General features: G+C 41.4%; 1 protein-coding gene across 1 annotated transcript in view; it reads right to left on the bottom strand.

Moving 5' to 3' along the window:
- Positions 1–11,721: 11,721 nt before the first annotated feature.
- Positions 11,722–23,973, bottom strand: part of CD247 (CD247 molecule) — a 64,680-nt gene continuing 52,428 nt past the window's right edge. The window contains exons 4-8 of the mRNA XM_061628023.1: positions 21,409–21,495; positions 20,606–20,641; positions 16,860–16,916; positions 14,497–14,532; positions 11,722–13,599 (exon numbers count right to left, since the gene is read on the bottom strand). Of these exons, the coding sequence (XP_061484007.1) occupies positions 13,531–13,599; positions 14,497–14,532; positions 16,860–16,916; positions 20,606–20,641; positions 21,409–21,495 (285 nt within the window). The 3' untranslated portion in view covers positions 11,722–13,530. The remainder of the gene's footprint in view (positions 13,600–14,496; positions 14,533–16,859; positions 16,917–20,605; positions 20,642–21,408; positions 21,496–23,973) is intronic.

Raw genomic sequence — 23,973 nt, forward strand, 5'->3', positions numbered from 1 at the left:
TATATTTATGCTCTATCTGTATGTGCCTACATGCACTTTTTAGAAAATGAATTCTAAAAGGGTTCTAGAGGTTCATAAATGTATGTAGATATAAATGGTTATAGATAAAACACTACCAAAGGAGAAATCTGGCTGGCTGATTATGGTTATTCATCCCTAACCAAAAGCTCAGGACTCATTAGCCAATTTTTTTACAAAGTTACAATCTAATGTTTTTTAAGCAATACACTCTTTAAGACATTCACCTGCATAGTTCTTGCTCCATGCAGTTATTGAGCCAAATCTAACTTGCTATAGAGAGCTTTCTATTGGCTTAAGTAGTGAAAGTTGGATCGGAACCCTGAGTATCTTGAATGGACTTGATGGAAAAGTCCATGCCCTGTATTAACAGCTTAAGTGAAAAATGCACATGGAGCTAGTGCCAATTCATCCCTTTACCCACACTCTTCTTACTTTATTGAGTATTGTGGGATGGCTTACTGGCTGGTTTGTAAACATTCATCTTTTTTTCCTCTCCCCTGCTCTAGGTTTTGGGCAAGACTTCCTCCATAGGTCCCCCTACCATATCACTGTAGCAGAACAGTTAGACTCTTGTCAGTGTAAGGCCTTTGGCAGATGCCCAGCCATGCCAACCCTTGATGCCAGCCCTTCTCTCCACAGCTCCATCTCTTTCTTTTTGCTACATGTCCAAAATGTTTTCTGATTACACAGATTTAACCAAAAGCCATTTTGGGTCTAAAAGTCAATAGGAAAATGAAACCTATATCCAATTCTACTTTTTAGGGAGACTTCCAAAAGTTCAAAATTCCTTCAGCGTTACATTGTGGTTTTATGCTAGATACAGATTTCCATGTCAATTGCTAAAGAAAACCTGAGATACTTTGGACCAAGCATTGTTTCATTTCCCCAGTCTTATCAGTCCCAAATCAATTTTTAATAGGTTGCACAGTGTTGAATTCAGCCTCACTATTAACAGATCACGCTAGTCTTTCATTCCCCCTGGGATGTTATGCAGAGTAACTGCTGCTTCACACATTACAGTTTTCCTGGATAGAGATAAATCTCTCATTTAGAAAATTATAATGTGCAGTGTATGATTGCATTGCAAATACAGGCTGAGTTGCTATTTCAGGCACAGAGATTGCACTGAGTACAGGCTGGATTGCTATTGCATGCACAGAGATTGTCTCTGAAGGCAAATTGCAGTGTGTGAAATGACTCTTGAGTGACAATGGAACTAAAATAGCTTTATTCTTAAGAGAAAAAAAGGCCCTTTTCACATGGCCTGGCATTGCTTTACTGCTAAATCTCTATTCCTGACATGTTCTGACCTTTGTCCAAACATGCAGTGTACATGTCACTGGGCTGAATGTTAAGAAGCTTGCCCAATGTTTTTGACCCTAACAAGTAAATTGAAGGCTTCTCTGCTGGAATAACTTGGAGTCTCATTCCATCCAATCTCATCTGTCCTTCTATAAAGCAGGCATTGTTACAGGGTTGTAGGAACAATGCTTTTTGGTAGAGCTGGCTTTCTGGCACCTTTAAAAAAATACCTCAGCATAGCTTTAGTATCATTTTCAGAGTGGAAAATCAGGGGAGATAAACTTTATAAATAATGGAGATAATTCTAGCTGTAGATTTTAGTTTTGTTTTGAAAACCCTGATTATGCTGTATGTATTTGCAATTCTATATTTAGGTTACAACTTTATAGGGGTCGGGAGGGAAGGGGAAAGCAGAAAGAGATAGCTGTGCTAGAAGGCAAATGTTGCTTGCAACTTTTTCACTTTGTCTTGCCAAAGGAAGCAACCTATGATTCCTGAATCTGGGTTCATTGAGCATCATTAATTGTCACCACACTAGATAAGAACATACAAATTTGAGTTGCTGTATTGCTTCCAGTTGTCGTCCTGGGTGTGCATGAACTCCACCTATTTTCTGTTGGCAAACAAGGGCCTTGGTAGGAATGTAAATACTGAGCAATGGTTGTGTATTTGGAGGAGTGCACACAAGGAGATAAAGTAGCAACCCATTTAGTCTGTGTAAGTTGCACTAGGGCTGCAGCTGGGCTGAGACATTTAATTTTCAAAGGGGAGGATATGTGCATTTTAACTGAACTGGGAGAACAAAGTGAAATCATTCTTTTTATTCCCACTTGTCTTGTTACTGAAAGTAGTACTTGGTAATAGGTGGGGAATTCTTTTAATTAGTTAATTTTCTAGTAGCATTGCTAATCCTGTCTATACCAAAAATTGCAGAAGAGAAACCAAACTAAACACTAACCTGCTCCTAGCCCCTACATATAGAGTACCTGCAAAAAGATCAAGATCTTGTGAGGCAGTCTTCAAAAAAGGGTTTCTGGTTGGATTAGTTTTATTTTATATTTGGGTGGAAAGTTGGGTTATTTTTCTCTCACAGCACATCATTAGGATATTGGATAGAATTTTTGGATGGGAGACTTTGTCTGCTTCTGTCCAGACTCCACAGCATCATTTTTCAGTTTATAAAGAAATACAGAGTATGTTTGTGTGGGAGGTATATTTTCGGGGGTGGGGGAGGAGAATCTGAGCTTCAACTTGAGGGGAGAATTTCCAGTGTTTTGATGGGGACCCAAGGTTCTGCTAAGCTTTGTCAGCTCTACTGTTTTCAGAGTGTCTTGAGCAAAATGTTGGGTGGTCCTTAGAGTTTGGTTTGGTGACTCTCTACTTTGAGGATCTTGTCTCGCATTGGTTTTCTTTTTGCACAGGGTTGGTCTGGATACTTTTACTAAGGACATATTGGAGGCAAGTTCTGTTGAGTACAACATCCAAAGTCACAAGCAACTGCTTGGAAGTAGAGAAAATGTGATTTCACTCTTAAAATATCAAAACTGCATTGTCCTCATAAATATCAAAACTGCATTGTCCATTGTTTTAAATCAGTTCAGAAGCCCTATGGGTTGTCTTTCATGGTGGGAAACCTTGGAGATGTGTTTCTTTATTCCCCATAATAGCTTTGGGCATTGTCATATAACATGTTGTTGGCTTGATGAATTGCATCAGTCAAGCCTGGCATGGTTGTGTGCAAAAAAAAGGGAGAGGGTAAATATATAATAATTGTCCAGCTACTCTTCCTCTGGAAATCAGTTGGGTTGCAGAACTTCACTGAAAGCTTTACTAATAGACTTGTTGTTCTGATATTATGTAAAGTGGTATTAATATTGTGTGACTTTTCTAAGAGCTAGGTAGATTTATAAGTAGGTAATAGGGAAATGGATAATGACTTCTGAAAGATAAGAGCACTTGGAACAAAATATGTGGAAAACAAGGTGTGCTTTAAAAGAAAACAAATCCGAGGAAGGAAATGAAACAACCAGCTGGGAGATGGAATTGTGAGAGAAAGATCCTTAGTGCTGTGAGGAAAGTTGGGATGTCTCCCCTCTTTTGCCTTATTTCTCTCTGTCTTGCTCAGGCCAAAAGATAGGTTTAACAAGTTTATTGTAGACACTTCCTCCAAACATTTCCAAAACTCTGCTCTACCACCCAGAGCTTGGAAAAGTTACTTTTTTAAACTACAACTCCCATCACCCCCAGCCAGCATGGCCACTGGATTGGGCTGATGGGAGTTGTAGTTCAAAAAAGTAACTTTTCCAAGCTCTGCAGCACCATGCTGTTCATTCCCACCGAAAATGTTACTATGTAGAACCCATCAATTTAATATTTTACTATGTAGAACCCATCAAACCAAAAGCCTTCCTGAAGAATTTCTAGCAGAAATGTCTGTAACCCACCAGGAGGCTTTGAGTGTATATTGTGAATATTGCTGGTGGTAAGACTACTACAGGAACTTTGATAAATCTTTAGTACGTGTTAAATTAATATTTGCACAAAGCAAGCAAAGTCACCCTGCCAGTGGCCTTGGAACTAGGCATTTTGGTGAGGGAAAGCCATCACTTGTCCCATGGCATTTTCGGTCCAGTTTCTGTATTTGAATTGAAGGAAGAAAACGCAGTAGATACTCATATACTGATTCGTAGGGTACTTCCATTTATTTGAAGCTCCTTGGAGGAAGATTTGGGCCTTTCTCTAAAATCCAGGAGGTAAGAGGTCGGTCAGGTGCAAGTGCATTTGGGAACATCATGGGACTCCAGCAGTTCTGCTATTCCCCTGGTCCCACCATGTTGCTGTTCCATTTCCTTCTTCTGTGGTAGTGTCTAAGGCTAGGTGTGTCGGGTGTTTATCCGCCACAGGTACGGGAGCTGTCGTATACCTCATTTCTAACTCATAACTGAGTAACTTGCTTTAACTTTCTCCAAACCCTACAGAGTTGCCAAGTCTGCCCTCCCTCCCTTGATTAACATTGAACTCTGGCCTATAGCATCCTGTGACCTGTAACCTGGGGAGAGACCCCCTAAAGCCTCTGAATGTCGCTGCTTAAAAGCTACTGCAAACTGAGGGCAAATTGCAATCTTATATTTCTTTTGGTTACCAGGGGTCCTCTTGTGACTATCCATCTCTATCCCCAATCTGTGCATGAAAGCGATATGCTGCCTTTTCCCTCCCTCTGGTGCGATGTCAGGGCTATAATGTACTCAGGGGTCAAGGTAGGACCCTGAAGGCTCTTCTCAGCCAAGTGTTGCATGCATATTGCTTGCTACTTTTTTCTCTCTCTCTCTCTCATGCTCCTCCCATATTTAATTTTTCTCCTTTTATTATTTGACAATCTTGTTTCTTCTCCCTCTAGGCTAACCAGAAGCTGCATCCCTGTTCCTTCCACCATTTTACTTCGAATGTAGTTTCCCCACCCCTTTGGAAAAAGAAGCTTTTCCAGGTCACGGTGCACTGCTATATGCCGAGGGGGGCGGTTTCTTTGTTTTGTTTTGTTCTTTTAAAAATTTCCAGCCAAAACCAAAGATTTCCTAATGATTGTATAAACTCAAAACAAACAAACAAACCAAAGACAAAGGGGCGTCTTCAGCACCAATCATATCTAGGAAGCCAGCCCTTGTGGTTGTGGAGAAGATGAGGCCCAGCCAGGTTTCTTCCTCCTAACCCTGGATGGCTTGGTCCATGACAATGTGGACTTTGCCAGCAAGGTAACTATTAACCCATCCTCTGCTAACTTGTTTGGGAGACCAGGTTCTCTTTGAGCTCCACAAATCCAAAGGCACAGAGCCATTGGGCCAAGAGCAGTTCAGTGGGATAAGGTGATGGACTCCACAGATTGATTGTGAAGCTGAAGACATTGGTGCATGATTGGCTGCTCTGATGGGTGCTTTTAACCCTTTGGGAGCTGGGTGATATTGATTAATACACGCTGAGGTGCACTTCTGAGCTTTCCCCCTGCCACTGCTTGGAAGAGGCTGTTCTGTTGTGCAGAATCTCTGAAAAAAATATTTTGCTTCTCTTTATCTTTTTCTCCCCTCTTTTTTTTGTTCTTTATTTTTGCAGCACCACTGTGCAACTATGCATTGTATTTCTCAACCTTTTGTGCTAGGTAGATGCCTATGACTTTTTAAACTTTGGGGGAGGGGGGATTGCCAATGAAGGAACTTTTTACATGGATCTTTTAAATCTCAGTTGATTAGGGGGTGTTTGGTTCTAGGGTCATACAAGCTCTATCCCAAAGCAAAATCCAAATGTTAATAATATTAGCCTGATGCAGATACCAAAGATAATTTCTTTCCTGCAGAACCTTAGACTTGTGTATTAAGTACAATTACCCAGCACTTGCATTAGTCTAACCTCAGTAATTCCAAAGCTTAGATGTATATTTTGGTATATTTCTGGGATATTAAAAAATGTCGTTTAAATTCTTGTTTGTTTCAGTGTAACGCTCTTAAAGTCATAGCATGGAGATAACTGAATTGTCTTATTCTTAGTAGTTTGAAATAATAGTATTTTTGTATGTTTTGGGTGTGTCGATGTATGTATTAACACAAGAGTTTTCACTGCCTAGGTGTTCATAATTGAGAAGAAGTGTACATAATCTGTAATTTTCACCAGAGTGTCGATTTAGATTGCATTTTCTCTGATTGCCATTCCCAACAGGGAGATCTTTATTCCTTTTTTTTAAAGAGACAGCATGCTTATATGAATGAAATTGTACTTTTCCCTCCCATAAAGGCCCAGTTTCCTGAAAGAATTGTCCATTCATTTCCACAGGTGAGGCAAGAATCAAAGTGAAGCAATTTAATAAGGGAAAGCATGCCTATTCTTAAACAATGAATGTATGCTTTTTTTTTAAGAAGGAAAAAAGCATCTTGCCAGCAAAGCAATGATTTGGGGGAATTGATTTTAGGAGTTCCTGGGCTCTTTCTCTGCCAAAAAAAATTAATTTGTGAACTTGGTGTTGATTGTAGAGCTGCATGGTCTTTGAACAACAGGTTCACTTATTTCTTGCTTAGACCTCCTTAAGTGATCTTTTGTACAGCTTAATTCACCTAAACAGTTTGTCATCGAATTGTGATGTATATATTATGTATGTGTATATACATATACATAGGATGCATTCTCACCTAACTTTGAATTTGAGAACTGTAAGGTGAAAAGGATGCTGTCTCTTTAAAGATACCTTCAATTTTTTCCCTCTAGTGGCTGCCTGCAGGTGGCTGTGGGCATTGAGCAAGACTGTGTAGATTACAGTGAATCAGGATGAAAATGGTAGATTTTGTGTAGATGCATTTGTCTGCTGTAATTTTTATATATATAAAACTTACTGTAACTGTACAGTTCATTTCTGTTGTAAACATCATTAAACCATTTTTCCAAGTGTTTTAACATGCATGCGCTTGTTTGTGGTTTTTGGACAAGTGCTAGCCATTGCTGAAAGGAAATGACAAAACCCTGTATTTCTACTGTTTATACCCAACAACGTAGAGCTGAAGGATATTCCTCCTTATTTTCTCCCAACTGCAAACTGCAGGACATCTCAAGTCAGAATTCTTACATAATTGGACAGCAGAAACAGGTAAGCTCATGTTATCATGTTATTCTGCAGGTGGCTTGCTTCAAGAAAATGAATATCCAAGTTGTTGTTTTTTAAAAAGCATAAACTACTGGTAATTCATGATTGACTTCCATGTTGAACAGGATCTATTTTTTTTCAGTTAAGTTACCACATTCATACACACATTCTTGCTTTAAAATATGTAGTAGACATTTTTCACTTGTGTGTTTATGCACACACAACAGAACAGTTGTTTCCCCACAGACCACTTGAAAATTGCTGATGGTCCTGGTAGACCACTTAATGAGCCTTCTCCCTGTTGTAGCAATTATAATACACTGCTAGATGCTGTATGATTTTTAATTGTATTTGTATTTCCTTTATTTCATATGTTATATTACAATAATCTGCATATAAGAAGTAAAAGCAGTAAAAATATAATTAAAAATCAACATGAATGTTTAATGCAGATGTGCCACAGACCACAGTTTGGGAACTAGTTTGCTGGCTGCTTTTTTTCTGAATACTCTATTAGTTTTTCTGTGTTTCTAATCTGTTCTTTTGCCATGCCACTCTAAATTGTTTATACTGCCTCTTAAAGGTAACTTTCTTCATGCTTCTACTTGTTTTCCCAATTTTTTGTTCTTATATTTGCAGTAAATTAAATACATGTAGTATAGAAATTGCAACACTGATTCGATGAAAAAAATCAGCTGCTTGTCTGCACAGAAGATCAGACTGATTAGCATATAGCATTTCTCATTCCAGTCACACTCTATGAAGTCCTCAGCTTATTCCATCTCTCAGGCCCAGCAGCCCACAAGTGGCCACACAGAATCCTTATTCACAGCCTCATTACAGAGCCCACTGCTGTGATTCTATGGATTGGGGCACTCATCCAGTGCAAGAATTACAGAGGAGAGGTTGTGGTTAGAATCCCCTGTATGGTGTCTTAACTATCTCAATATTGCTCAGTATAACTATTTATATACATTTCTTTAGTAGTGTGTACATTTTTGTGTCCTTCACAAAATACTGCATTTGCTGCTACAGGCACATATGTAATTCATTCATTGGTGATCACTCGTGGCCAAGTAAGATTGTCTTCCAGGGTCTTAAACAGTGGGTCCGTAAGTGACTGTGGAGGCCAATTCTGGATCCACACAGCCTCCCACATTGAGGACATAGGTTTCCAGATGGAAGACAGTCACAATGAGGATTTGCTTGACGTGCCTTCCGCTTAGCTCATTTGTCCCTTTCGCCCTGTACTTGGGCTTCTTCCAAGTCCATAGCACCTTTGATAATGGCCGACCTCCAATTGGGACGCTCATGGGCCAAGGCTTCCCAGTTCTCAATGCTTATGTTACATTTTTTTAGATTAGCTTTGAGAACATCTTTAAACCTCTTTTGCTGTCCACCAATATTCCGTTTTCCATCCTTAAGTTGGGAATAAAGTAGCTGCTTTGGAAGACTGTGATCAGGCATTTGAACAACATGGCCGGTCCAGCGAAGTTGATGTTGAAGGATCATTGTTTCAACACTGGTGGTCTTTGCTTCTTCCAATACGCTAACATTAGTCTGCCTATCTTCCCAAGTAATTTGCAGAATTTTCCGGAGGCAGCGTTGGTGGAATCTTAAAAGAAGTTGGGAGTGGTGTTTATAGGTGGTCCATGTTCCACAGGCGGTCCATGTTTCACAGGTGTACAGTAAGGTCGGTAGTACAATGGCTTTGTAAACAAGCATTTTGGTCTCCCTGCTAACATCCCGATCCTAAAACACTCTACGCTTCATTCAGGAGAATGCGTCACTCTCAGAGCTCAGACGATGCTGAATTTCAGCGTCGATGTCAGCTTTTAACAGAGAGATGGCTGCCAAGATAAGAAAAGTGATCGACATTCTCCAGCGTCACACCATTAAGCTGGATTGATGGTGCTATAGAGGGATTGGTTCGCACTTGCTGATGAAGTACTTTGGGGGGTTTTATGTTAAGTGAGAGGCCAAGGTTTTCATATGCTTCTGCAAAGACATTTAGGATAGTTTGAAGGTCTTCCTCTGAATGTGCGGAGACTACATTATCATTGGCATATGGAAGTTCTACAACAGAGGTTGTAATTACCTTACTTTTTGCTTTCAGCCTACTGAGATTAAAAAGCTTTCCATCTGTTCGATATGTGATTTCCACGCCAGTGGGAAGTTTCCCCTCAACAAGGTGTAGAATCATGGCAATGAAGGTAGCAAATAAGGTCAGAGCAATGACGCATGCCTGTTTGACGCCTGATCCCACTTTGAATGGATCACTTTGAGAGCCATTGTTATCCAAAATTGTTGCCGTCATGTTGTCATGGAGGAGTCGCAAAATATTCACAAATTTATCAGGGCATCCAATTTTCAGAAGGATTGTCCAGAGAGCAGTTTGATTTACAGTATCAAAGGCCTTAGTCAGATCAATGAACGCCATATACAGAGGTTGGTTTTGCTCCCTGTACTTTTCTTGAAGCTGTCGTGCAGTGAAGATCATGTCCACTGTCCCCCTGGAAGGGCGGAAACCATTTTGAGATTCAGGGAGGATGTCTTCTGAGATAGGTAGGAGGCAATTTGCAAGGATCCTTGCAAGGATTTTACCTGCGGTAGCTAGAAGAAAGATGCCTCAGTAATTCCCACCATCTGTTCTATCACCCTTCTTGAAAAGAGTGATAATTATGGCATCCCTAATGTCTTCCGGGATCTCCTCCCTCATCCAGATTTTTTCGATGAGCTTATGAAGTTATTGTGTAAGTTCAGGCCCACCTTCTTTAAAGACTTCAGCAGGAATCCCATCAGGTCCACTAGCTTTGTTATTCTTCATTTGATTGATGGCTTTACTGACTTCATCCAAATTAGGGGATACTGCAAGCTCATCTCTAATTTGTTGTTGCGGGATTTGCGAGAAGACCTCATCAGCCACAATAAGAGTTACGATTAAGGAGGTCGTGGTATTGCTCTTTCCAACGCAGTGCAATAGATTCTTTGTCCTTTAGAAGTTTGGTACCATCTATTGAACGTAAGGGATTTGTACCATAATTTGTTGGTCCGTAGATGGCCTTTGTGGCATTAAAAAAGCTCCATGTATCATGAGCATCTGCAGAATGCTGGATTTCTTGAGCTTTCTTTATCCACCAGGTGTTCTTAAGTTCTCTAGTTCTTCTTTGGACCTCAGCCTTTGCACTGGCATTGATTTTTTTCTTAGCAGCACAGTTAATGTCTTTTTGCCATATCTGGAAGGCTTTCCTTTTCTTGTCAATGATATGTTCAATCTCACTATCATTCTCATCAAACCAATCCTGATGTTTCTTAGTTTGGTATCCAATAGTTTGTTCACATGCTGCAGTCATGGAAGTCTTCAGTTTAATCCAGTGTTCCTCAACGGTTTCAGGGAGTTCCGTAGGTAAATGTTTCTTGAGAGCTGTTTGAAAGCAAGCTCACTTAATAGGATCTTGAAGGGCGTGAATGTTCATTTTACGCCTTGGTTTTCTTCCTTGGAGCCTACATTGAGAAACAGTATTAATGGCCATAGTGGATCAAATTAATCAGTGATCTGTCCAGCAGTCATCTGCACTCGTCGTGGCCCTGGTGAGGAGTACATCACGATGATCTCTGGCATGGATAATTACGTAATCCAGGAGATGCCAGTGCTTCGACCGAGGGTGCTTCCATGATGTTTTAAATTTATCTTTCTGGTGAAAGAGTGTGTTTGTAATAACAAGATTATGCTGTGCACATTTAGTCAGAAGTAGAATTCCATTCAGGTTGCTATTGTCAACTCCCTCTTTCCCAATGGTTTCTGGCCATAAATCAAAATCACGCCCAGCTCTTGCACTGAAATCGCCCAGGAGGATAATTTTATCCTCTTTAGGTATCTCTGATAAGATAGTGTCCAGCAGGGTATAGAAATTTTCCTTGATGTCTTCATCAGCATCTAATGTTGATGCATAAGCACTTACAATAGTTGCCTGTTGGTTTTTGGCGAGTTTTAATCAGAGAGTTGAGAGTCGTTCATTAATGCCAGTAGGAACTTCTGACACGAGCTTCACAAGATCATTTTTAATAGCAAAGCCTACTCCATGTATTCGTCGTTCTTGTTCAGGCAGTCTTTTCCAGAAGAAGGTGTCCCTCTCCTGCTCTTCAAGTTTCTTGGAGTGCTGCTATGTCAATATTAAAATATCTCAACTCCCTCACAATAATGACAGTCCTGCGTTCAGGACGTTCACTATCTGTATTGTCCAGCAATGTCCGTATATTCCACGTTCCAAAGTTCATTTGTCTTTTGCGACCGCTAAGTGGTGACCCCACTGGACGCGGTGATCCAGTCAGGGAGAGAGATGAGGCAGACTATGTTTAGGGCACCTTTTCTAGCCCCCTCCCTATATGGGGTGAGCAGAGTGGACCCTGAATAGGACTGCTCAGTCGTGGATACAGCTGCCGCAAACTACTCAACTGCCTCAGTCCTTGAGCCAGGACGACTGAGTCTGTATCCACCGCCCATGTGCCGGTCCATCACTAGGGGCTTCCGGCTTGAAGGCAGTCCATATGTAATGCATGCTACTGCAATAACTAGTTTGGAAGGATGTATAATCTATCAAAATGTCCTAGTAATTGATGTGAGTTCTGTGCACCCTTGTTCTGTGTGAAATCCTAAGTTTTTGTGGGACTTACTGCTCTTTTTCCCCAAGCTCCTTTTTATGTTACTTACCAGTACATGTTGGAGAAATGTAGTTCAAACTTATCTAGAATACGGCGGGGGGGGGTGTAAAATCAGGTATACTTAAAGAAGCTTTTATTTAAACATACACAGAACTTGTTATTTCAGTTCAGATAGAAAGAACAAAAAAAACATTTTAACTGAAGTTACTAAAATTTTAAGGATCCAGAAGTGTATTAAGGGAACTAGGTCTAGAGTCAGTGTCGGTTTTTTATGATAATAGTTCTTGGCAGTGGCAAGAAATTGCATCTTGTGTGCAACCCCTTTTTGAATCAGTCTGATAGCATGGGCAGAAGAAATAAAGATCCTCCATGATCTGTGTAACTACAGTATTTAAAGGTAAGGGAAACATTAAAAGTACATAATTCTCTCAGTAAGAATTTGGCTGGAAGAAAAGCATAACAGGTGGTATGCTTGATAGTTATAGGTGTGACTATCCCAATCTCTAAGCTGCAACTCTAAACACACTTCCTGTGGAGTAAGTCTATTGGCCATTCCTTCTGAGTAAACATGCACAGGATTGTGCACTGTGTTTCCCACCCTTATGCTAATTGCTCCTGTCCTTGTTCCACTGATACTAAGCACAGTTCATCATTACATCAACACTGACAATTAAGTCTGATCAGTACTAATCAGGCTTCTGCCTTGCCAGGAATATAAAACAATCACATTCAATATGGGGTGGTAATGGAATGCTTAACCAGTCAAACCAACCAGGAGCTATGCAAGTACTATGGAAACAGAACTGTGGGAGGGAGGTGGTATGTGAGCACATGACCCACTTCCATTCTCTTATCTATGGGAACATACTGTCTGCACTCACCCATATTTCTCATATAGCACAAACCCATGTTCATGTTAAAACACTTTAATAGTGCATAGTACAAGCCTGAGCATGTTTACTCAAAAGAAAGTTCCACTTCACTCAGTCCAAGGTCAGTTTTAGTTTCTTTATTCTAAATGTGTGCATTTTCTTTTGCATTGGCAGAAACTTTTTTTTAAAAGGTCATTCCCTCAAATCCTTCATGGTAAAAGGCAGTTTGCTTTATAATACAAGCATTTGGGGTAGGAAATTAATCCACAGCTTTAAAGGACATCTGCTTTCATTTCTCTGTTAACTTGTATTTCAGCTGCCTCAGTTCATCCACTGGAATTTGTATGCATTTTTGCAACTTCAGATTTTCATACCTTCCCAATTCTTTCCCACATCTTACTGTTATAGTGTGTCCCAAGCACTACATGGACAAGTTGTCTTGACTGGGGGTAGTGCTGCCTGGGGTGGAGTGGGGATAATCACCCACCTTCAGTTAAATCCTAAACTTCCTTCTGTATTATGATTCTATACACTGAAAATTATACTAATCTGTGGAAACTTTATGAACGGCACTAATGATACATTGCTATAATCAATATTGCATGTAACTCCCCCCCAAAAAACAAGAATTAATTGCTTTCTATATAAATAAAAGGCCAAACCTATAGCAAGAGAGGGCTTTGCAAGTTAACCTGTTGGTGCTCTACATACCTGATATTTTGGAACTAAAAACCTTCTGCATGAGGGAACATTTTTATGCATATTTAGCTTCAAATATCTTTTCCCGGGGAAGCAATCACCATGAAACAGAAATCACAACAGTTGCTCTTAAACTTTAACTGAGCAACTATGTTGCCCAGACTCTGCAGCTATGTACACTCTGAAAGCTATAATTTGAAGTTGGCTAGAAAAGAAGCTTGGGTTTTTATGCTCAGGTAAGTGGCATCTGTTGTAGAAGGCAAGAGCTTTCCGACTCGATCATCTTGAGCGGTGATCAAGATTCTAGTTCATCACGGAAATAGTTCTCCTCTGTCCTGTTAGATGCAACTGTAGCTAGTAAGGAGGTTGCATTGGCTGCATTTGAAGGACGTCATATGTATCCTTGGTTACTTTGCTGAGTCCCTGATAAAGGAAGGCAACATGACTCAAAGTTATAACTAAATTATTACAGTTCTATCTATGAAGAAAGGATAGGAGAGGCACATGGGCTCATTAATCAGAAGTACTATGCCCAACATAGTAAAGATGGGACTGATATTTATAGCAAGGCATAAGTCCAGAGGGGGAGAATGCAACTGCTTGCTGACCGTTGTTTGTTTTCTCGCAGTTGGATCAGGATGGGAAGCAGAGCTGTATATTACCACAGGAGTGCTACTTAGGCAGCTAATGTCCTCTGGTATTAGTGCTGAGGGTCAGTGGCATAGTACCCTGTTTTTAAAGTATACTCTGCCTCCTGTTTCCAGGCTGAAGCCTAGATATAAGCCTCTCTGCCACCAGCAGTCTAGATCAGGGGTGGGCAGACTTTGGGCATGCAGGATCTACTTTGCTTTTTATTAGAACCCTGAGATCTAGCAACTAGATCCTTGCGCAAAAGCCACTTCCTTAGAATTAAAGAATTTTGGGTCCTGGAATTTGTTTTGAGTACAAATGAATGGTGCATGCAGTCCACACAAAAGATTCAATCCTGTGTACCCTTCCCCCAGCTTTCTTTCAGCAGTACAATTTAGCAAGGGGAGGAGGGCTTTTTTGTTGTTGTTGCTGTTATTGTTAAGAAAACTGGGAGTCAGAAATCCTTGCCCATCGACTGTAAGCCAGACAGTGGTCTACAGTCTGCCCAACCTCTGGTCTTGATTCTTGACATAATGGATTAACACAGCCCTGGGCATACAAGTCTCTTCTTTGGAGGTGGCTCAAGTGAGAGATGGGGCACTTTCCCTTTTCTTCCAGTGTAGAAAGGTGATGAATTTATCATGGACCTGGAGTTTATAGGGAGACAGACTTGCTGCTGCTGTGCCTTACCTGATAAACTGTTTCATTGCCTTTGCCACGGCGCCTCTGAGAAAAGAGAATCCTGGGATTAATAGAAAATCTGCTAAAATCTGTTTCTTCCATGGGAATAACTACACTAGAGATGGAGAAATTCGATTCAATTCTCATTTAAAGCCGAATTTATCAAATCTGCACTTTCCAAAACATTATGAGAATCGAAACACAGGCATCCTGCGAAATTCACACTTATCTGAATGTTGTGATGCAGTTTTACAACCAAACAACATTTACAAAAATGTATATTTTATTATTATTATTGTTATACTGCCCCATAGCCAAAGCTCTCTGGGCGGTTGACAACAATTAAAAACATTAAAAACAAATATACAAATTTAAAAACATTTTTTAAAAAATAATTTAAAAACACATGCTAAAATGCCTGGGAGAAGAGGAAAGTCTTGACCTGGCACTGAAAAGATAACAGTGTTGGCGCCAGGCACACCACATCAGGGAGATCATTCCATAATTTGGGGGCCACCACTGAGAAGGCCCTCTCCCTTGTTGCCAGACTCTCAGCTTCCCTCAGAGTAGGCACTCGGCGGACGGCCTTGGATGTTGAGCATAGTGTACAGGTGGGTTCATGGCGGGAGAGGTGTTCCATCAGGTATTGTGGTCCCAAGCCATGTAAGACTTTATAGGTTAAAACCAGCACCTTGAATCCAGCTCAGAAACATACACGCAGCCAATGCAAGCGGGCCAGAATCGGTTTTATATGTTCAAACCGTCTGGTCCCTGTTACCAATCTGGCTGCTGCATTTTGCACAAGCTGCAGTTTCTGCACCGTCTTCAAAGGCAGCCCCATGTAGAGTGCATTGCGGTAATCTAACTTGGAGGTTACCAGAGCATGGACAACTGAAGTCAGGTTATCCCTGTCCAGATAGGGGCGTAGCTGGGCCGCCAACTGAAGCTGGTAGAAGGCACTCCATGCCACCGAGGCTACCTGAGCCTCAAGTGACAGAGATGGTTCTAGGAGAACCCCTAAGCTACAAACCTGCTCCTTCAGGGGGAGTGCAACCCCATCAAGGACAGGTTGAACATCCACCATCCGGTCAGAAAAACCACCTCCTAGCAGCATCTCAGTCTTTATGGGAAAATATGTATGAAAATGAATATATTCGTGAAAATAACATTAAAAATGCATTAGGAGAAATGGCTTGCAAAAATATGCACAATAGTCAAAGCTGCATGCAAAAATGTGTTTATTAGGAGAAACTAGAACTCGTGGACATTCAAAGAAGCTGAATGTTGGAAGATTCAGGACAGACAAAAGGAAGTACTTCTTTACTCAGTGCATAGTTAAACTATGGAATTTGTTCCCACAAGTTGCAGTAATGGCCACCAGCTTGGATGGCTTTAAAAGAAGATTAGACAAATTCATGGAGGACAGGGCTATCAATGGCTACTAGCCATGATAGCTGTGCTCTGCCACCCTAGTCAGAGGCAGCATGCTTCTGAAAACCAGTTGCCGGAAGCCTCAGGAGGGGAGAGTGTTCTTGCACTCGGGTCCTGCTTGCGGGCTTCCCCCAGGCACCTGGTTGGCCACTGTGAGAACAGGATGCTGGACTAGATGGGCCACTGGCCTGATCCAGCAGGCTCTTCTTATGTTCTTAAACTCACACTCTCCCGATACAAACCCACCCGTACACTACACTCAGCATCAAAGGCGCCTACTTGGAAGGAAGCTAGGAGGCTGGCAACAAGGGAGAGGGCCTTCTCAGTGGTGGCCCCCAAATTATGGAATGATCTTTCTGACGAGGAGCGCCTGGAGCCAACACTTATCTTTTCGGCGCCAGGTCACGACTTTCCTTTTCTCCCAGGCATTTTAGCATGTGTTTTTAAATTGCTTTTTAAAAATGTGTTTTTACATTTGTATATTTGTTTTTAATGCTTTTGATTGTTGTCAACCACCCAGAGAGCTTCGGCTATGGGGCGGTATACAAATGCAATAAATAAATAAATAAAATGCTGAAGAATTTTCATGTGGATTTTTTTTTAATTTGCAGATTGCTGGAGAAACTTGGAGAACTGAATTTAAGATTGAGAAACCAAGAGAATCAAAATTGACAGATTTGTCCATCACTAAACTATACCCACCCTCCACACATTGCCCCCTTGATCTCTTTGGGAGGTGCTGCACAACTGCTGAAGGATCAATAAATAAGAATTATTAAGCACAGAAGCACCATACAAACAATAATACTGGTAGGGTGATGAGAATATGACTTCTGTTTTGTCTGGCTTGACAGTACTGGTAGGAAAAAAACAGACCAAGGGTTGCATGCAGCCCCCTCAGTGCCTTATGTTTAGCCAGAATGGCAGGAAGTGTCACTTACCTCTCCTTTCTTTCCAATTTCGCTGTATGCTTCACCCATCTTATCCCTCTGTAAAGACTGGCCATGAAAAATCAGAAAATAGTGTCAGCACAAATAAAATTAACAATACTGTTTTTCTGTTGTGCCTTTCTGTTATAGCAGAGATGGGGAACCTGTGACCCTCCCTACAGAAGTTGCTGGACCAACTCACATCATCCTCAACAACCACGGACAATGGTGAGGCATGATGAAAGTTGTGGACTAGCAACATCTAGCAGGCCACCCACAGGTTCCCCACCACCACTTTATATTATGCACACACACAGAGGAAAACCTCCGTTTCCCACTGCAGTGGGTACAATAGAAGACTCCTTTCAAACCTACTTGCAAGCAGGAGAGGGTCAGAGCCAGGAGGGGACGCTGTAGAGGCCCTGCAGGTCAGTACTTACCTACGTCTGCTTAATACTCTCTTATTTGGTGATCTTTTTCCCATGTCCAGTATGTCCCTGCCTATCCCATACTGCTAGAGTATGATCTATCGGGAAAAATTCTGCCAATCCAGTTTACTAGCCATATCTTTTCTTCTGTGGCTACTGTCTCCTAGCCCTTCAATGAACTGAGGCCCAACCTCCACATGATATTAAATGTGCCTTTATAATTTATGTGTACATTTTAAAAATGTGAGTGGGTGCTGATAATTATCAGAATAGCAGCAAGGAGGAGGAGTTGAAAACATAGTGCAAGAAGAGTCTGCAAGTTCAGGACAATGGCCCATCTAGTCCAGCATCCTGTTCTCACAGTGGCCAACCAAACCCTTGATCCAGGAGCTGCTATTTGAAAGGAATTCACCCGTTGGCATCACTCTACTGCTGCCACCTTTATACTGATTGCTCAATAGGTATCTGTGATGTCTTTATATGTTAAAAACTGTAAATATGGTAAGTGCAGGTTTATATAGGGATATATGGTAAGTGAATTGAGTAAGAGGGGGGAGTACATGGGCTGGAATGCTGGAGAATGCTGTATGATGATTGGCTGAGCGTTTGAGTGGTTGAAGGTATAAATGAGAGGATGACAGTTGGTTCAGGGTTCTGTTTTGTGGGGGAGTTGAGAGGAGAGTGATTGGAAAGGAGTTGAAGTGGGAGGCAGTTGAGATTGAATTGACAGAGTTCTGAGGGAGGTTTGGATTCTATTCGGCTGATATTTGGACAGAATATATATAACTGGAAACATAAGAGTGACACTATATGAAACCATACGCTTGTTAAACATTCCTAAAGTAATCGTGTTATTTCCTAGTGTTATCAAATAAATACTTTTATTGGTTTACCAAAAGCCTGATCCTTGACTGGAGATATACAGACCAAAAGGGAGGGCAGGGTAATCACCAAGACTGAAGGGAAACTGTATCTAATGGTGGCAGTGGTGAAGGAAGAAATTGTAACATCGTCAAGTATCCAGAGCAACCCAGGATTGTATGCTTTATAGACAAAGATACAGGGGGGTTGTGGACAGCAAGGGCACCCAGACACAAAGTAACAAGCCATAGGGAGACTAAGGCGAAGTCTCTAGCAGTATTGTTTACAGGGAGTGGCTGGTGGTGCTGCCTAGCAGTGGGATCTTGAGAGATCTGTGCTAGAGCGGAGTGAGAAAAAATAAAAACAACGATCCTGACTGGTGGTGTCCTGAGGTGGTGCCTAGTGAAAGGCGGTAGCCATAAGCAGGTGGGAACCTGACAGGTGGAGCCAAAGGTGGGATCGTCACAGTATCCACCTGTTTTTTATCCCTCCTTTCCTCTCAAGTTGGTGCTATGCAATGTGACAACTGTTAAAGGATAAACAAGTGATCATAAAATAAAGCCCAGATATGTCCTAGATATGTCACTAGAAAAGACAATAATGGTGGGAAAAACAGAAGGGAGTAGAAAAAGAGGAAGACCAAACAAGAGATGGACTGATTCCATAAAGGAAGCCACAAGCCTGAACTTACAAAATCTGAACAGGGTGGTTCATGACATGCTATTGGAGGTTGCTGATTCATAGGGTCGCCATAAGTCATAATCAACATGAAGGCACATAACAACAATATGTCCTAGAAGCAATACTTGTAGGGTATGTGCAAACAGCAATTTCAAAAGAAATGGAGGAAAGGATTAAACTCTTCCACCTCACCTTTGGCAGTCCCAATACCTATCCACCACCACCAGGGGCTGATATTTGCATTTTTAAAAAGCATGTGTGTTAGATGTACAGACACTTAAATGCCATGTCTAATTTGACCCTAACACTCCAAGTGATCCCATCAGGTCAAGCTAATTGTATTATTCATTGTCTTTTGATTAAGAGTCAATGAGACAAATTCATGGAGGACAGGGCTATCAATGGCTACTAGCCATGATGGCTGTGTTCTGCCACCCTAGTCAGAGGCAGCATGCTTCTGAAAACCAGTTGCCGGAAGCCTCAGGAGGGGAGAGTGTTCTTGCACTCGGGTCCTGCTTGCGGGCTTCCCCCAGGCACCTGGTTGGCTACTGTGAGAACAGGATGCTGGACTAGATGGGCCACTGGCCTGATCCAGCAGGCTCTTCTTATGTTCTTATGTTCTGAATGCATTTCACCATCCCTTTTGTTTAAAATAGTATAGAGTGTGGGAGAGCAGCAGTCAAGATCAAGTCCTGGCGGCAGTGGAGATGTAACCCTTTCCTCTGTAGAATACTCCTAATGAAAACCCTCCTGGGTAAGGTTGCTGTTCTCCCCAGGAGAGAAACTGCCATTGGTTCCATCAGTGCAAAGGTCCTGCCACTTGTGGCCACCGACCTCACTTCTGCACCACCATTTGGGCTTTAAAATGGTAACCAGCACTTTGAACTGCACTTGGAAACAAACTGCTTTCTCTAAGTATTTTGAGCACTAGTATGGTATAGTGAGTCCAGCCAACAACTTGGCTCCTGTCTTTTTCACACCAGCTGAATTTTTTGAAAGACTGTCACACACAATGCATTGTGGTAGTCTAATCTGGATGGTATCCACCACATGAATAACATGAAATCTGGCTTTCAGAAAGGTCTGCAATTTGTACACCAACCAAAGTCTGTGAAATGTGGTTTTAGGGACCAGCTGCCACCTGGGTATCCATATCTAATACTGAATCTAAAAACGTTCCCATCCTACAAACTTTATCTTGTTTGGAGGTGAGGGAGTGCAACCACACAGTCAGTTAAATTGCACACCCTGCCTTTCATAATGACAGGAACAGAGATCACAAAACTGTCTCATATTGCTGCAAAGGGGACAGAGGAATAAATGCACATACATAGACAAAAACTGGTTGCATGCAGATGTAGAAAATATTCTTTTAAAGAAAGATGGGTAGACAGGGATAATGAGGCTAAAAGACAAAAGGAGTATCCGTCTTTGCAAACCAAGGCAGGCTGGTTCTGGAGTTTATTAACCTCAACATGAAAACCAGCTGGGACTTGAAACACTCTCTGAGAGGTATTTGGCAGCAATGGTCTCACAACAAAACACTGGCAAACTTTTATGGACTTCCTGTGTGTGTAAACGGTCAGAAATTGATATGGTAGATGCATGCACAGCAGTGCACTCTATTTACAAATCCTCTTTCAGATGCCCATTAGAAAGATTTTACATGAAGGTGGCCATATTTCAGTTTTCTAAAATGACCAATTTAGAGGGGGGGTTTCTATTCAAAACAACATGGCAAGACAGCAAAGTGCTCTTCTGGAGTAGTCAATTCCTGGTTTTACTCACACTGTACACTCTGTCCTGAGGTTTCTTTTTTCTGTGCTGAAAAAGAAAAAAAGAAGCAGCTCTCACCTTTTCTTGTGAACAAATTTCAAATATTCTTGGGGAATACATGAGGCACTGTGGGAATTTTTACAGAGATTCCAGTCTTGCATTAGTCACAAAAAGTCTAGCTGTGTTTGCAAAACCAGCCAGCCTTACATTGGTTGGGCATACCTTTTAGAAGAACTTTAAGAAGGGTAGCAATGTTAGTCTATTGCAGCAAAAAGATCTTGTGACACAATAAGGACCAACATTTATTAGAGCAGTCCATCTCATCAGATGCATGAAGTATTATCATGAGTTGTAGGTATATATATACGTGTGAGAGGGACTGTAAACAGTGAGGATACAGGGAAATGAAGTGCAGAAAGGTATAGACAGTGATAATTACATAATTAACAGTGATAAATCACAGAACAATTGTTGATACCCTTGACATATATAATGTGCTAAAATCCTTTGTCTCAGTTCAGTTGGCAAGTGATAGCACTGAACCTCTTCAAGTATTGTAATTCAGGATAATAATGCATGCATCTGATGAAGTGGACTGGAGCTCACAAAATCTTATGCCCTAATAAATTGGTTAGTCTTTGAGATGCCATAAGACCCTTTGTTGTTTTAGAAGAAGCCAGTGATAACATGCCAGTGGCAGTGACTGCTGTGTCCCAGTAGCTGCCTGAGTTATGCTGACATTTTTCTGCATAAGAAGCTGAAGAAAAGAATTGATGGAATTTAAGAAAAGAGTAGAGATGAGTTGGCAGAGGTACCTGGGTTTGCCCTCCTGTTTCAATGTCATTTTCTGTCTTTCTAACTCCCAGCGATTCATATGCATCTCTGTGTCCATGAGACAATTTCTGAAATTAAATATATAAATAAATATACAGAGACATATACCAGAATGACAGGTCATTAGTAAGTAGTAATCCTGGGCTCCTCATGGCTGACCAGAATAGACTCAAAAACTAACGGGAGCTCAATAAACCACATCCTGTCATGCTAAAATCGTTGTGTGAAACTTTGACCCTAGACCCACATTGCTAATCCTTTTCTGTATCCTTTCACAGTCAATGGATTCATTAAGAGCTCAAATGCCCTGCTAGATCAGACCAAAGGCCATCTAGTCCACCATTAGTTTTTCACAGTGGTCAACCTGATGCCTGTGTTCAGCTCTTCCACTCATGAGCCCCAATAACTGGCATTCAGAGGCATAATACCCCCCATACTGAAGGAAATACAGCCATCATGACGAATTGTCATTGACAACCTTCTCCAAGAATTGTCAATTCACCTTTGAAAAGTCCAACTTGGTGCGCATCTCTACATCTTCTGGTAGTGAATTCCATAGAGCTGTGGGAAGAAGTGCTTCCCTTTCTCTGCCCTGAATCTCTCAACATTCAGCTTCATTAGATTACCCAGTTCTAGCATTATGAAAGAGGGAGAAATACTTCTCGTCTCATTGATTTCAAAATTAAAACAAGGATACATTTATGTAGGATGCTGGATGTCCTGGAGCCAGGTTTTGGTTTTGTATTTAAGGGGAAACAATTGCCATCTCCCACACAGCAAGCATCTCCTGCTCAGCCCAATTACACACATGCATGGCAGGCTTACACAGAGCCTCTCGGGTGAGCCCTTCTCACCACTTGTGCTATTCCAAATATTTCATTATCCTGCCCTCTCCTACTGTGGGCTGCCTCCCTGAGGTAGAGAATGGCTACAGGGGTAGAGACACAGGCACAGCACTAGTGCAACAATGTGTTTAAACAGGACACTCTTTAGAGCTACCAGCTGTTACATTAAAAAGGAAACTGAGCTGACCACACGTACGATTTTCATGGCAGCCGCACTGTGTAAATGGCATATAAAGTTCATTCTTTCTTCTAGCAGGAGCCAAACAGAATCTCTTTAATTCTATAAACAGGAAAATATGATTGACCCTGTTTTCACACAGGACACTGCTGTGGAGAAATCAGGAGGGACTCTCTCTCTTCTTTCATAGCCACCAGCTTTAGGCCAGAAAGAAGACTAAGACCATTATATAGCTATTGCCTCATATTTACACAACAGTTCCTTTGCTTATTTAATTAAGAATTTAGAAACTGCACTACATTCAAACAATACCCAAGCAGTGTACAAAAATAGACTATGAAACATAATACAAATCCTTAAATAATATTAAAAACAAAGCCAACTAAAATTAAAAGCTGGAGAAAAAAACTTGACTAGTTTGGGAGGGCTTGTTATCAACAAATGTCAAAAACATAAATTTATTTATTTCCATTATTTATTGATTGCTTTTCACTATAGATGGTGACAAAGCAGTCTACACAACAATCGCTAAAACAAACCATCAATCAAAATAACACAGTGTTTAAAACAAAAACCACCGGGAAAAAATTAAGCTGCATAAATAGGCATAGTTTATGCCAACAAGGTTGACACAACATTCTAAGGGAAAAGAATTATGTTATATTATGATTTATTTAGGTTACAGTTTATTTCTATGCTGCCTTTTGGCCAAAAAGGCCCTCAAGGTGGCTCACAAAAAACAAACACAAATACAGAATACACATCAGAAAAGAACAATACAGTTTACAAAAATGTAAACAACAAAATATTAACATTGTTAAAAAAGCAACAGTAACATCTTTCAATAACAATCAGCACTTTCCTAATGTTTTGACAAAGTCTACTAGTTCTTACATCAAAGTGTGGAGTCACTGGGGTGTCCTGCTGGTACTGCACCTGCCAGTCCTGGTGCAGGAAAGGGAACAGGAGCAACCCCAGCTTTTTGCCAACAGACACGGCAAAAGAGTGCCTCAGCTTGGTCATGGGGATGAAGCGATCGATGTTCCAGCCCACAATCTTCTTGCCCTGGCTGCTCCCATAGGCCACCGCAAAGGTGGAGACAATGGGCTCAGAGAGGAAGAAGGCGAAGGCCTGCTAGGCGCAGACGGGTCTGCCCATGGTGGAGGCCCCGGCGCTGGAGCTTGTGTCGTCAAAGAGCCGGTGCGGGTCCTCTATCATGGCCTGCTGGACAAGAGGCCCAGCGGGAAGGGCGGCAACAAGAAAGACAAGAACTGAAGCCACAATGCTAAAAGCATGTGCTCAAGTCACAGCGTGCTTTACTGCATGGGCATGTGGCACCATCAACCAATCATCCGCAGATCAAAGTGGCTGGTGTGGGATGCGGGGAACAGGCTAGTCCAGAACCATACAGGGCTTTATACACAAGTAGTAAAACCTTGAATCTAGCCTGGTAGCAAACTGCCAGCCCATGCAACGCTTTCAACAGAGGTGTCACATGTTGTCAATTGGCTGCCTCAGACTAA

This window comes from Rhineura floridana, chromosome 5, assembly GCF_030035675.1.
Source record: "Rhineura floridana isolate rRhiFlo1 chromosome 5, rRhiFlo1.hap2, whole genome shotgun sequence".
Classification (NCBI taxonomy): Eukaryota; Metazoa; Chordata; class Lepidosauria; order Squamata; family Rhineuridae; genus Rhineura; species Rhineura floridana.